Source organism: Hylobates moloch, unplaced genomic scaffold (assembly GCF_009828535.3).
Source record: "Hylobates moloch isolate HMO894 unplaced genomic scaffold, HMol_V3 SCAFFOLD_20, whole genome shotgun sequence".
NCBI lineage: Eukaryota > Metazoa > Chordata > Mammalia > Primates > Hylobatidae > Hylobates > Hylobates moloch.
The window spans coordinates 25,135,505-25,151,300 of record NW_026652295.1 but is presented as its reverse complement, the minus strand read 5'-3'; the positions used below and the strand labels follow the sequence as shown (position 1 = coordinate 25,151,300).

Genomic DNA, 15,796 nt, shown 5'->3' with positions numbered 1-15,796 from the left:
GCAAGAATGTTAGTCCAAACTACACCACTTTGTAAGCCTCCCCCACCGCCATTTCTCAGACCTTGGTCAAAGTGAAACATTCCACAGGGGTTTGAGACATAAGAAACAGCCTGCCTTTTATCATATTCTCCTGGGAGAAAGTGCAGAATTGCAAAGAACACCACATTCAGCCGGAACAAGGGCTAGAATGGCCTCATCCTGGGAACACGTAATCAACATTTTCCCAGGCATTAGGCCATGCCCCCGCCAGATCCCTTCTGCCCAGACCTATAAATTGCCCCAGCCTTTAAGCAGCAGTGGGCCCTGACATTAAGCTGGTCTCCCACCTCCGTAGGTCTAATGCTGGACATAAAGCCTGCATTTGCTGTTAAGCCACGCTCTCTCTCTTTCTCTGTGTGTGTGTGTGTGTATGTGTGTGTGTATGTGTGTGTGTGTATGTCCTTCTTTAACCCTTGCCTTCCCTTCAAAACCTGATACCCTGTAGCCAACCACTGATGGATACTGGCATATAAATACTCTAACTTCTGTACCTTTGGTTAGGATGAATCTGAGGTGCAGACTACACTGTTCCCACTGCTATCTTGCAGCATTAGTCCAAAATTACCTTCCTCCATACTTGGCTTGTTTTCGTACCCTTGTTTGGTCTCCTCTCTTTCCCTGCCCACTTCCCAACCTCCTTACTATTTTTGTTGTTGGTTTGTTTTCCTGAAAATACCATTACATCACTTTAACATTAATCTTCATCTCAGGATCTGTTTCTGAGGAAGGCAGCAGTTGATTTTGGCAATACTATTAGTATTATTTTCATGTTAATATAGGCATGCTATAATAAAGCAAAAAAGTATATTCATTGGGAACAAAGATATTCAACAAAAGAGAAATATGTAAGACTATAAAATCAAAGGAATTTTGAGAATAGCCCTAATCCTAAATTTGAATTAGAAATATAAGGAAAAAATTATAATTTCTTTTCAAAAAAATACCCTTTTCAAGTTCTTCCACTGAAAACATCTAAAAGCAGTGAGACCTAGAAACAGTGAGCACTTAGTGTTCAGTGTGGTCTCTAAACATTATTTCCTGCTGAAAGGAGCCAGCACTTCCTAAGAAAGCCCAGATCTGAGAGTAGAAAAAAAAAAAAAAAGAAAGAAAGAAAGTATTTAAGAGGAAGCTGGAAAGTTTTTTGTGTGTTGGAAGACAAGGAAGATATTCAAGACCACAAGAGTCATATCATAATGACATGGAAATCAGCTTGAAAGGACTCCCACTGACCAAAGAAGGAACAACTGGAGCATCAAAAAGGAATAAGAACTGCAATAGATTGTAAAACATCAAGTAAAATCCATGAGGTCATAATAGTACTTGGTCATTTTTGCTAAGACACTAACTTATTCTAGAACTTTATCAAGTAACTATGGTAACTTTCCTATTAAATCTGTATTTCCAGCTTACCAAATGTTTGATAAGGTAAATTTCCTTTTTTATAAAAAAAATCTAGCTCATAAATAAAGGAGACATGATAGAATTAGAAAATCACCATTTTATAACTTTTTTTTTTTTTTTTGAGACGGAGTCTCACTCTGTCACTCAGGCTGGAGTGCAGTGGAGCAATCTCGGCTCACTGCAAGCTCCGCCTCCCGGGTTCATGCCATTCTCCTGCCTCAGCCTCCTGAGTAGCTGGGACTACAGGCGCCCCCCACCACGCCTGGCTAATTTTTTGTATTATTAGTAGAGACGGGATTTCACCATGTTAGCCAGGATGATCTCGATCTCCTGACCTTGTGATGCTCCCGCCTCGGCCTCCCAAAGTGCTGGGATTACAGGCATGAGCCACCGCGCCTGGCCCATTTTATAACTTCTAATCAAATGATGGATCTAGGCAACATTTACTAACTGTAGCTAAAAGCCATAGGTGAAAGGTTGGTGAAAACTTTATTAATAAGTCAGGCTAAGACTATCTGAAACTACTGATTAATCTTACCACTACTAAAAGTTAGACAACCTGCTATTATGTGCCTCCCAACAGGGAGCGATAGTACCCTGTATCATCCCATATCCCTGTGAAGTGTTTTTGTGCTGAATCTAACCAAGCCTCTATATATACCTCACAGTTTGCAGGATGTAAGGAAATACAAAAATATATTAAGTGATCCTAAAAGGGAGCTATTAGCCAAACCAATTATGAGAGACACTCTGCAAGGGATCCTGTTTTATTGTTGTTGTTTTTAAGTAATGGCAAATGTAAACTGGGAGAGGGGATTATTATAAAATAAGAAACATGACAGCCTTAACAATTAAGCGCCATTATGTGGATCCTATTCAAATCCTCACTTAAATCAAGCAAATATAAAGGACACAATTTTGAAGCAATTGGGAAAATTGTCATAAAGGTTGGATATTAGGTGATGTTAAGGGATTATTGTTTATTTACGAGATGTGCTGATACCATGTTAGTTATATTTTTTAAAGTCCTAATGAATTAGATAGACATGCTGAATATTTTACAGAAGAAATGACATAATGTCTGAGATTTGCTTTAAAATGCTACAAAAATATTGATAATTATTGAAGTGGGTGAATATGTACACAGTTATCTTAAACTGATCTACTTTTTTGTATGCTTAAACATTTCCATAATAAAATGATAAATTTTAAAACTTAATACATAAAACACAGAATCCAAAAGAAACAATTTCAAAGAATCTCACAGAGCAGCAGAAAGCTTTGGGGCTAGCAAACAGAAAGATGGTTCTCCTTCAGGTAATCAGTACCCAGAACTGGGATACTGATGGCAGATGGGAGTGTTATTATTTAACACATGGACATTGAACAACTGCTGACCTAGGGGTTTCAATCACTAAAAGGGCTTCTCTTTCAGAAAATGCCAGAAATTGCCAAGCATGAAAGAGAACAGATGGTACAAACATTCTGCAACACAGAGAAGAGGACCAGCAGAAACTGGACTTCTGAAAAAGAAAAAATCCAACTGAATAACAACATCAAAGTCTCCTGGGCAAAGGGGTTAAAGATTTACAACACTTCTTTAGAGGAAAAAAATAACTGGTTCAATTTACAGAGCATCTCCTATGTGCCAAACATTTAATGAGCACTTTAAAAGCATGATAAAAAAAAACTTGTTAAGCATGAAATAAATCATCTATAATGCAAAATCACTGATTTTAGTACTTGGATATTTTTAAGTAATTAGTAGATTACCTTCAAAGAGTTCTAAGTTAAAAGTATTAGGGGCCAGGCACGGTGGGCTCACACCTGTCATTCCAACACTTGGGAGGCCAAGGCATGAGGATTGCTTGAGGCAAGAAGTTTGAAATCAACCTGGGCAACACAGCAAGACCCTGTCTCTACCAATTAGCTGGGTACAGTGTTGCATACCTGTAATCCCAGCTACTCAGGGCTGAAGCGGAAGGATCCCTTGAGCTCAGGAGTTCAAGTCTGCACTGAGCTATAATTGCACCATAGCACTCCAGCCTGGGTGACAGAGTGAGATCCTGTCTCTCTATTTTTTTTTTTTAATGTTTCTGGATATTGCTATAACCAAGTGACTGAACCAGAACCTATAGTAATTGCAGGAAGAGCCATGAGAGAAGCCACACCTTCCAGAGGACATGCCTCAATAAAATGCACCTCTTTCTGAGTATGCTGAATGTCAAACAGATGTACTGTTTAGAGAGGAGTGTGGAGGAGACAGGGTGAGGGAAGGAGGGGAAGCAAGGAAGGAGGGAGAAGGAAGAAAGAAAGAAAAAAGGAGGAAAAGGAGGAAGAAAGGAAGGAAGGGATTTAAGAGTGAAAATTTGATAAGGCATTTATGGGGCATTTAGAAAGCCACAACATTCCTGAGAACAGCATTGTATACTCAGGGCCATCCTCAATAGAGAAACCTTGAGAGCACTTATGGCAGGCAAGCTCTACCTCCTGGGCAGGGAGAGAGACTAAGGGTGTCTGCTTATTATGCCATGAAATTACTGGCAGATTCCCAGTTTCTGGTCCACTGGATGATTTTGACCCACACGCCTTCCCTGAAGCTTTAAGAAAAAGGTAAAAGTAAAGTTAAAAATTAAGCTTTTAACTTTGACACAGTGATGTCAAAAGATTTGGTGAATGATTTATGGGGCTAAATTTGGTAATCCTAGAAAGTCAATATTGTGTAAAATTGAGAGAAAAGTCTTCACAGCAGAAGAAGAAATCACTTTTTTGTCCTGAATCAGGTTAGTCTCACTCTTATAAGGGGCTCACTAAATGAAATGAGCAATCAGTTGATTCCCCAGAGGGCCATAAGGGGGCATTCCCTGGCAAAGATATTATTGAAAGTACTTAGCAATAGGGGAAAATTTGGGGAGGGGTGGAATATGCCCTATCTTCTGAGGCTTTTCACAAGAGAAAAAAGAACATATTTTTAGCAATCAGTGTGAGGTTCACAGGGACACAAGGAAAGAGAAGTATGTGTTGCACAGTGTGTGATGCTTGTATAGCTGTGGTGTGCTGTGTCTGTAATGTGTGTGGCACACTATGTATGCCTGGTGCATATGTGCCCATCGTTTATGTGTGTGTGTGGTTTTGTGTGTGGTGTTTGTAGTTTGTACTTCCGTTTTGAGGATGCAGTATTGTAACATGTTTATATGTTTGGTTTGCTATGTGTCTGGAGTGTATGTGTGGAGAACATAAGTGGAGTTTGTACCATGTGTTTATGTTGTATGTATGTATGTGGTGCATATGTATGGGTAGTTTGTGTGTGCATTTGGTGTGTATGTATATATGTATTGAAATAAACAGCAGCCCCAGAAGAGGTTGCAATGTGTGATAATGATGGTTGACAAATTGCTTATTCAAAAATATTTTGCAAATCCAGTCTCAGGACTTTGGTATCTGTGGGGCACTGGTATCATATAATCTGAAATGGTAAAATCCTGAGGTCTAAGCTGACCAGCACATATTGGTGCTGAATTCTGATGGTAAGGGGTTGCCTGTTAGGAGACCGCTCCATTCTGACTCATCCACTGAGCTTCTTGCCATAAAACTTTGCAGCAGTGGCTGCTCTATCCACGGAAACTGAAGATATGGACAGGGGCATGTGGAAGTATAACGAATGATTAGCCTCTGCTTGAGTTGGTCTTATCAATAAGCAGACAGTATCTTCCAGCTCTATTAAGATATAGGGGGAAAAAAGGAATTTGTTTTACCTTTGCTTACTCCTTTTCTGACATTCTTCCTTTCTTTTCGTACTGCCAAGTTTCTGACCTATAGCAATCTCCTTCTGCCTGAAAGGCTTCTTTTAGTGTTCCTTATAGGGCAGGTCTACTGGCAATGAATTCTTTCCATTTCTCACTTTGGAGGAATATTATCATGGATTTAGAATTCTGGATTGGCAGGGTTATTTGTTTGTTCTCTGTAGTTTTCAGGTCTTCTGTATATTTTTAATCAACCAAAACAATCACAAAAGTAAAATAAATATCAAGGGAAGCACATAATGGAGGTGAATGGGCACTGCTGTGATGGAGCAAGTTATCCTTGGAAGCAGTTTTAAATCAGAGAGGAGTACTGGGTAGTGTTTGGTCAGTTGCCTCTCTACATTATGCTGACATCAACGTGTTTTGCACTCACAGTGGGTGGAGGCCAAACCCTTCAGCAAGAAGAGAAGCAACTTGAGCCGTGTATGCAAATGGATAACCGGTTGCCTCCCAAAAAAGGTAGCACTTTATTCTGTTCTATTAAACAGGCTTTCTCTTTCTTAAATATTACATCACAGATTCCATGTGGAAGAATATTTTTGTGAAATACATATGGGGTCTTAAAAATGTTCAGAAAAGAAAGTAGAAGAAACCAGTCCTACTATAGTTTTCCACCAGAAAAGCCCTAAATAAAAAGATTCTACGTACTCTGATGGCTCACACTTTATTTTCATTTTTGCACGCTTGTCAGTTTATCATTTAGTGGAAAATATCAGAAAAAAAACTGAGCTATTTTGGTTCCATCTTCAAGAGAAGGAGAGATAGATCTGTAAGAGGAAGTAAGGCAGGATGAATGTTCTTGAGGCCCTGCATTCTTGGACATCAACAGCAGAATGTATACTGAATATTTTTTGAGAGAAGCTGTTTATTTTAGGCAGGGTAGCGTAACGACAATAAAGGATTACTGCTATTGGCTTAGCGTTGTGTCAGTGTCATAGGGGACAAAATCCCAGAAAAGGAGATGAGCAATAGATTGTATACTTTTTCAACTTATGTAAAAGTTACTGTATATTAAATTATGTATTTCTTCTTGTATCAACTTTGATACTTAATTATTTTGATTGTTTAAGTTGTCCATTTAATCTGCATTCAGTTTATATATATATATATATACATATATATATTTTCTATATATCATTCATTTCTGCCCTTATGCATTCATTTCCTTTTAGACTCTTTGGGTTTGTTCCTTTGTTCAGTTTCCAAGTGTTTAAATTCTTTCTTTTTTGATAAATATATTTACAGATGCACATTTTACTCTGTCCATGAGTTTGATATGCAGTATTCCTATTACTCAATCCCAAACACTTTAGAATTCCCCCTGTGGTCTTCTTTTTAACTTAAAACTGTTTAGACAAAATTCATGGACTTCCTGGAGCAATGTGGAGGAGAGAAATGAGTAAAACTCAAAAGCGTATCCCTAAATGACTAAGACAATGAACCCTTCTCTGACATGGTGACAATGACTTCCCGTTTGCCATGTAGAGACTTTTTTCTCTCCTCCAGGGGTATTTACAAAGTTTCTGATAGCTTTCTAGATCCATTCACTTCCCTAAGATAATGAGTTTAGGCTGAAAATCAAAGGAAGGGCTGGCTGATGGTTAAATTTCTCAGGGGTATTCTTTTACCCCCTTCTATTCAGCCCTTAAGTTCATATGGCACAAAATTTCTTGGCAGTCCACTGACAAGGTAAGGGGGCAATGTGTTCATCTTCCACTGACCATGTAAGTCTTTGACATCTAAGCATTTTAGGAGAGGGTCTCCTACTATATACTATCACATTGCTAGGACCTTGGTATTTGATTCCTGTTGTCCCCATATCATGGAAGGCCAAAAATGCCAAGATCAAAAGTCTACAGTGAAACATCTGACTTCAATGCTCAACTTATGTTTTGAGGCCCCCATCTTCACTAAGCCCTTGGCCTGAATATTTCATCTTTCCTCTTAGATCACCCATGCTTTTTAAAAAACGGTTTATTTTAAGTGTATTTTATCTAATATTCTTATCTTTTAACAACGGAAGCTCAGGCTAGTCCAGAAAACTAGCCAACTATTTGTTGGGTACTAATGCTTTTTTTCATTTAACAGTTTATCTAAAGAGTATTCCACAATTTTCAGCAGAGATTTTCCTTAGCATTTTTATAGCTGCAAATGACTTTGGTATGGATGGATATATTATAATTTATTTAAATGGTCACTGATTTATAAACATCTCATTTGTTTACAGTCTTTTACTAGTTCAAACGATTCTATAAGAATGTTGCAAAATGATATAAAATTCAATTCAATAAGATGATATAAAATATTTATACATCTAATAAAATAGCTTCCAACATATAAAGCAAAAAAGTCTCATGAAAATTATAAAGATACTAAATCCTAAATAAAATATTGACAGAACAAAACAAATCTAAGAATTTATAAAAACATTAAAAAAGCAACCACCAGCACTAAGTCAGGTTTATTCTTAAAATGAAAGAGTAACTTAATGTTAGAAAATGTATACATGTTACTCCACACAAATTAATTGAAAGAGGAAAACTGTATGGTTATCTCAATAGATATAAAAAATCTAGTTATTTATGACATTAATATTTATTTGCAATAAAAAATTCTTAGTTAACTATGAATGTGCAGTAGACAGAATTCCAAGATGGCACCCAAGCTCCCTGGCCCCTGTTTTATTCTTGGGTGGAACAATGAGCACAGAGGATACAGCCCAAAGCCCTGGGGTGGAGCCGTGAGCCACAAGAATTATCTCCAGAACTCGTGAAAAATCCAACATTGGCCTGGCTGAACTTCAGAACCTTTATGGATTGATGACTCCTTTTCTCCTCTATTTTTCCCACCTTGGAACTGGAATGTCTAGAGCTTTATCCTACGCCTGTTCCACCATTACGTGGTAAAAGTGTTAGGGGCATATAACTTGTCTCTTTAGTTTCACAAGCCCACAGATAGAAATTGTGCCCTAGGATGGATTAATCATAGGTGCCTCTTCCACACTCGATTTAGATGATGAGATTTTGGACTTTGTGCTATGAGATTTTGATGAGGTTTTGAACTTGAGCTAATAATGTAATAAGATGAAGAATTTGGGAAGCTTGAAATGGGTGAATATATTTTGCATGTGAAATGAACATGAGTCTTTAAGGGCCAGATGGTGGACTGTCGTAGGCAGAATTCTAGGTTTTCTCTCTAGATTCCCAGCCCCTGGTGTATACACACTTTCTCCCAGTTATTTAAGCAAACATTAAGCTAGGTGCTGCTTCAAGGGGTTTTGCAGATGTATTATGGTCCCAAATCAGTTAATCTTAAATACGGAAATTATGCAGTTAGGAGAGATCTAATCACATGAGCCCTTTAAATCTGGTTGTACAGGTCAGAGAAGAGTAATTAGATTCAAAGTGTGAGACGGATTCAACATAAAGTAGATTCCCATTGCTGATTTTGGAGATGGAGGGGGCCATATAGATTAACTTTGCCTGTTTCTGAACTTCATAAAACTAGATTCCTATAGTATATACTGTCTGGTGTCTAGCTTCTTTAATTGAACATGTTTTTGTTGAAATTCATCCAGATTTATCCAAATTGTTGTGTATAAGTAGTTCTTTCCTTTTATTTTTGAGTAATATGCATTGTATTAACATACCATGATATGTCCATTCTTTCCAAACATTCTGCTATTTTGAATAAAGCTGCTATAAACATTTCTGTACATGTTGTTTTGTAGACATATACCTATATTTCTCTTGAAAAAAATACCATTTGTTGAAAAACACTTTACTTTCCTCCAATGAATTGCATTAGTACATTTATTTTTAAAAAGTTAACCATATATGTGTATCTGTTTCTGGACGCCCTACTTTCTTCCATCAATGAACTTGTTTGGCTGTACAACAACTGATTACTCTAGCTTATATCAATAAGTAATTAGTTTTTTTTTAAATGCCATTTTTTCTCTGCATTGGGCATATATGAGTCTTTTAACCAGAGTATTTTTAAAATGTCGGAAAAGGAATAGTTTTCTTGACAGAAAATGTCTTTGTTGTTATTAAGGGTACTTATGTCCAAGAGTAACACAGGGTATTTATAAAGGGTCTTTGAAAGATTGGCTTAATTTTCTTGGAATTTCTAGTTGGAATTATAATTTTAAGGAGAATATGGTATTATTATATTAGTCTCACATCTTCCTATTATACAATAATTATCAAAGGTCATTAAGTACAATAAAATTTTAAATTAATATCTAGGGCTCCAAATTTCTGAATGTCCCTCCTATAGTTAAAGTATGTTTTTATCTCAGTTGTGTCAACAATTGTGACTTTCTGTTTTACTTTGTAGTTCCAGGTTTCTGTTCCTTTCGCTATGGATTGTCTTTCCTTGTGCACTGTTGTAATGTTATAATAACAGCACAGCGCGCATGCCTGAACCTCACAATGGTAGTCATGGTGAATAGCACAGATCCACATGGTTTGTCCAACACCTCCACAAAGAAGCTCCTGGATAATATAAAGGTATATCAATAATTTTCCCCACAGTCAAATGTTTAAAAGCCTGTCTTGCTAACTAATTTGTGTAGATATGGAATTGTACTGATATGATAATATAATTGAAAAAGAAGCTCAAGTCTTCATCTACCTTGCCAGGAGTGACCTAAATAAAATGTCCCATGATTAAAATATGCCTCAATATTTCTGAAGGGCTTGTTGTGTAAATCCTTCTATGTGAGAGAGAATAAAACCCAAGAGTTAGGGCTTCTTTACAATCAAGAAATTTGGACAAGAGAAAAAAAGGGAAAGCATTTTAAATCAGAAGTGGAAGGTGAAGACACATTACATTTTTTAAGTTTTTGACATGCAGGATATTTAAATGTTTCATTAATTTCATCTCTGGAAGATAATCAGTTGTTATCTGCCAGAAGATGTAGATGCAGGAAAAAATAAAAACAAGATAGGTAATGTCAGTAAAGAGATGGAAACTATAAAAAGAATTAAAAAGCAATACTAGAAATCAAGGAAATTATAACAAAGAATGCTTTTGAGGGGCTTATCAGTAGACTCTACACCACTGAGGAAATAATTAGTGAACATGAACATAGGTCAATAGAAACTTCCGAAGTTGAAATGCAAAGAGAAAGAGAATTTTTAAAAATTAACAGATCATTCCCAAATTGTAGACAGTATCAAATGGTGTAACATGTGCATGACCAGAATGCCAGAGAGAATAGGAAACAAGAAATATTTTTTTTAAAAATGGCTGAGAACTTTCCATAATTAATGACAGACATCAAACCACAGATCCAAGAAGCTCAGAGAACACCAAACAACATAAATAGCAAAAAGAAAAACAAAGAAGAGCCACCTAGGCATACCATATTTAAATTGAAGAAAACCAAGACAAAAAGAACATTTCAATAAAACCAGAGGAAGAAAATACCTACAGAGGAACAAGTATAAGAATTACAGCAGACTTCTTATCAGAAACCATGCAAACAAGGAGAGAAAAGTGAACTTTTTAATGTATTGAAAGAAAGAAAACCCCTGCCAACTTAGAATTCTGTATTCAATAAAATTATTGACAAAATTGAAAGACTAAAATTTCAAGCTGTAGCTATAATTTGAAAAAGCCTTTATTGTCTTTCAATTTTTGTCCTTCAATTTTCCCTCCATATATATGAATTTACTGCCAGCAGGCTTACCACAAAAGAAATGTTAAAAGATGGTAGATTTTAATCCAACTATATTGATAATCACTTTAAATGTGAATGTTCTAAACACACCAGTTAAAAGACAGAAATTGTTAGAAGTGATAACAAATAAAGATCCTCAAATATTCTCTCTACAAGAAATCCTGTTAAAATATACAGACTCAGATAAGTTAGAAGTAAAGGGATGAAGAAAGATGTAAACTATGCAACCATGAAAACACAAATCAAAAGAAAACTGAAGTAGCTATATTAGTTTTAGACAAAGCAGAGTTTATAGCAATGAAGATAACCAGAGATAAAGAGGGCATTACCCAATGATAAAAAGAGTGAATTCTCCAAAAACAAATGATTCTAAACATGTGTATCCCTAAAAACAGAGCAGCAAAATATAGGAGGCAAAAACTGTGAGAACTGAAAGGAAGAATAGAAAAATACACACTTGGTAACTGTTTTTTATTTGTTAAATCTGTTCTTTGTTAATTTTTTTTTTCATTCACATTTTTCCTTCTCTGGGTTTGACTGAGCATTTTATAGGATTGAATTTTATCTCCTCTCTTGATATTTCATTTATACTTGAAAAAAACTGTTTTAATAGCTTCCATAGGTTTTATAATATACATTTGTAATAATATAAATCTACCTCCAAATAACACTATACTATTTCATGTATCATGAAGGCATCTTGTAACAGAATATTTCCAATTCCTCTCTCCCATCTCTGTGACTACTGTTATTCATTTTATGTATCTATATGTTATAAACATTCAAAAGATTCCTTCAGCAAAAAGTTATCTTTTAGATCAATTCAAAATAAAATATTTTCCACTTTCATTTATTCTTTTCTAATGGTCTTACTTCTTAAATGTAGATCCACATTTTTTAGCTATATCACTTTTCTTCTACCTGAAGAACTTCTTTTAACATTTTTTTGTGGGTTGTGCTTTTGTTGTTGCATATAAGAAATCTTTGCATAACCCAAGATCAAATTTTTTTTTTTTTTTTTTTTTTTGAGATGGAGTCTCACTCTGTCCCCCAGGCTGGAGTGCAGTGGCATGATCTTGGCTCACTGCAAGCTCCACTTCCTGGGTTCACACCATTCTCCTGCCTCAGCTTCCTGAGTAGCTGGGACTACAGGTTCCCACCACCACGCCCGGCTAGTTTTTTGTATTTTTAGTAGAGATGGGGTTTCACCATGTTAGCCAGGATGGTCTCGATCTCCTGACCTCGTGATCCACCCGCCTCAGCCTCCCAAAGTGCTGCGATTACAGGCGTGAGCCACCGCGCCCTGCCTCAAAAAAAATGTTCTATGTTTTAGAAGTTTTATAATTTTTCATTTTACTGTTAAATCTATGATTCATTTTGAATTACTTTTTGTATATGTTGCATTAAAGATCTTTTTTTTACATATGGATATACAATTTTTTTCAGCCCAATTTGCTGAGAAAACTTTTCTTTCTCCACTGAATTGCCTCTGAATGTTCATTGAAAATTAGTAGTTCGCGGTGTAACACTACCTACTGCTAATTTTAAGACCTACACAGAGTTATAGTAATAAAGACAGTGTAGAATTAGTGTAAAGACAGAAAATAGATCAATGAGATGTAATAGAGAGACTGACACACATATGAACAACTGATTTTCCAAGATATGCAAAAGAACAAACATAAAACTGGACTTCATCAGAATTTAAAATACTGTTAAGATAATGAAAAAACAAGCCAGCGACAGGGGCACACGTTTGCTAATCTTATAAAGAACTTCTATCAACACTCAATTAAAAAACACAACCCAATACAAAAAATGGAAAAAAGATGTGAACAGCTATTTCACCAAACGAGATACACAGAGGAAAAATACTCACATGAAAAGATGCTCTATATCATTTGACATTGGAGACAAACATCAACTACAAAGACAAATTACTGCACACTGATTCAAATGGCTAAAATTGTAATGATTGCAAATACAAAGCGTGTGCAGGAATGTGGAGGAACCAGAATTCTCCTACAGTCCTGGTGAGAATGCAATGTGGTACGACCACTTTGGAATATACTTTGTCATTTCATAAAAAATTAAGCATATGCCTACCATATGAGACAGCCATTCCACTGCTAGTTATTTACTGAAGAGAAATAAAAGCATATGTCCATTCAGAGACTTGTACATAAATGTTCTATAAACGTTTTTGTCTAGCTTTATTTCTGATATCCAAAAAGCTGGAAATAACCTAAATGTCCATTAGTAGGTGAATGAATGAACAAACTATGGCACATCCATAAAATGGAGTACTACTTAGCAGTATAATGGAATGAACTACTGACACAAAAAACAACATAGATAAAACTGAAGATAATTATGCCAAGTGAAATAAGCTAGACAATAAAAAAGATTACATACCATAGGATTCCCTTAATATAAAACTTCTAGAAAATGAAAACTAAGTTACAGTGACAGGCAGCAGATCAGTGGTGGGGGAGGGCAGGAGGGAGGAATTACAAAAAAAAATAAGAGGAAGTTTTTGGAGATAAAGAATATGTTCATTGTCTTAATTGTGGTGATAGCTTCACAAGTATATATATAGATACAGTTTATTGTGTCAGTTATCTATTTTACATAAAATCTGTTCTGTATAAAATCTATTTTGTATAAAATATATTTTATATAAAGTGTTTTGAATTATATTCTTAAATATTTATGATATTCCAGTGCTTTGGTTTAAATACTGAGAACCTCATATTCTAGAGAAATGGCTACTCACGGGAGTTGTATTTTAGAGTCTTCACTATGGCTCTAAAAGAGGAGGGAGCTCTTGAGCTACAGAGCTTGAAAGATTTCTCTAGCACATGCATCAGCCCACCACCCCATGAAACCTTTTGCCATCCCATGAAATTTCCTGTCACAATTCAGTTTACTGCTACATAAGGTACTACATTTAAAAATGAAGAAATAGAATACATAATTATTCTAAATAGAAAAACACACCAGAAAATTATTCCACAAAGTAGATCTAAATTGTAGTCTAACATTACAAAATAACCTAAAAATTAGTAAAGCAATAATAGCTATGGAAGGAACACCATGGGGCAGTATCTACAAGAACTCAAAGTAGACATGGCCAGACCACAAGAGGCTTTGCTTGGAGAGCAGATGAATGAAAGAAGGAAATTGACAGGAAAGGATTATGAAAAAGTCAGAAAGAACATTTTAGAAAAAAAAGACGAAATAACAAGAAAAACAAGGAAGAACAGACAGATATTTTACCGCAGTAAGAAACACTGATTATAGAAAAGAAGATGAGAAAGAAGGTAGATGAGGAATATTCTGTAGTCAGTCTTCCCTCTTCCATCAAAGTCACGGAGATTGTGTCATTATTCTTTTTAAAGTGTACCAACCTGTTAGAAGTTCTACCATAACTTGCAAGTATATATTCTTTTATTACTAACGGGATGACACATTTGTATATTTCTGTGACCTATGTTTATTGATCATTTCCATTTTGTTCTCTTATAAATTATCTATTGATACCCTGGATACATTTTCCTTATTGAGGTATCATATATTTCTTATTCATTTATATGACCCATATAAATGTGTATATATATTTATTTCTAAGATTTACATAGAGTCATTTATACATTTATATGTGGAGTACTTTGTTCAATGGCAACTAGTTAATGCACTGAATAGAAAAATATAAACTGAGGATTTATCTTTCTGGTGTGAGTAGTTTCAGTCTGAGCTCAGGGGATTTAAACCAATTCTGGTGAACTTTTTTTATTTTCTACATTCTGCTGTGGAGAGTGATGGCTTTAAGCCATAAGAAAAATTATCCAAGATTTTGAGTGGTCTGTTCACATGCATAGGGAGAGTTGAACAAATGCCTGCTGGCCCACCTGATATGGGTAAGGGTGAGTATTGACTTCCTTGGTGCTTCCTGTGATTAAAAACAAGAAAAACAAAATGAAAAACCTGGCCGAGCATTCTGCTTCATATTCTGTGTAGCCTCCTTCCCCTCATTGGAAAAGATCTGGAACTTCCCTGGCACCCAGGCTACTATACGGATGTGCCTCACTGGTTATTACTTGGTATTCTCAGAGAGTCACTCCTACCAGATTTTTCCATGGAAGTCCTTTTCCATCCAAGAGAAATATTACACTCTAGAGGCCACAGCTATAGGGTGACAGTGACCTGAAAAGGAGAGAAAAAAAGAGGAATCGAGGGATAATAGTGATGATAACAAACATATGGATTCCTACCTATTTTGTTTAATATTCAACACATCCAGCACAGTCACTGTTTATTCAGGAAACTCTTCTTGGTTTAATATGTTCCTCCTAATTATGCCAGTAACAGAGAAAGTTTAGAAAATGCCACTATCTTAGACACTTCCAAATAAACTTTATCCTGTCCTCCTCTACTACCATTAAGATTTCTTCCTGTTAAGTGGGTCCAAAAACTTGTGCAACCTCCTCCCTCATAGTCTCAACGATAAATTCAATATTAGGATTTTTTTTATCATTCTTTTTTTTTTTTTTTGATACAGAGTCTCGCTCTGTCGCCCAGGCTGGAGTGCAGTGGCCGAATCTTGGCTCACTGCAAGCTCCGCCTCCCAGGTTCACGCCATTCTCCTGCCTCAGCCTCCCGAGTAGCTGGGACTACAGGGCCTGCAACCACTCCCGGCTAATTTTTTGTATTTTTAGTAGAGATGGGGTTTTTTAGTAGAGACGGGGTTTCACTGTGTTAGCCAGGATGGTCTCGATCTCCTGACCTCGTGATCAGCTCGCCTCAGCCTCCCAAAGTGCTGGGATTACAGGCGTGAGCCACTGCGCCCGGCCGTCATTCTTTA

At 36.2% G+C, this 15,796-nt stretch overlaps 1 protein-coding gene across 1 annotated transcript in view; it reads left to right on the top strand.

Moving 5' to 3' along the window:
* The first annotated feature begins 5,668 nt into the window (after positions 1–5,668).
* SLC17A1 (solute carrier family 17 member 1) overlaps positions 5,669–15,796 on the top strand; it is a 54,548-nt gene continuing 44,420 nt past the window's right edge. Inside the window, exons 1-2 of the mRNA XM_058432438.1 lie at positions 5,669–5,702; positions 9,585–9,757. Of these exons, the coding sequence (XP_058288421.1) occupies positions 5,669–5,702; positions 9,585–9,757 (207 nt within the window). The remainder of the gene's footprint in view (positions 5,703–9,584; positions 9,758–15,796) is intronic.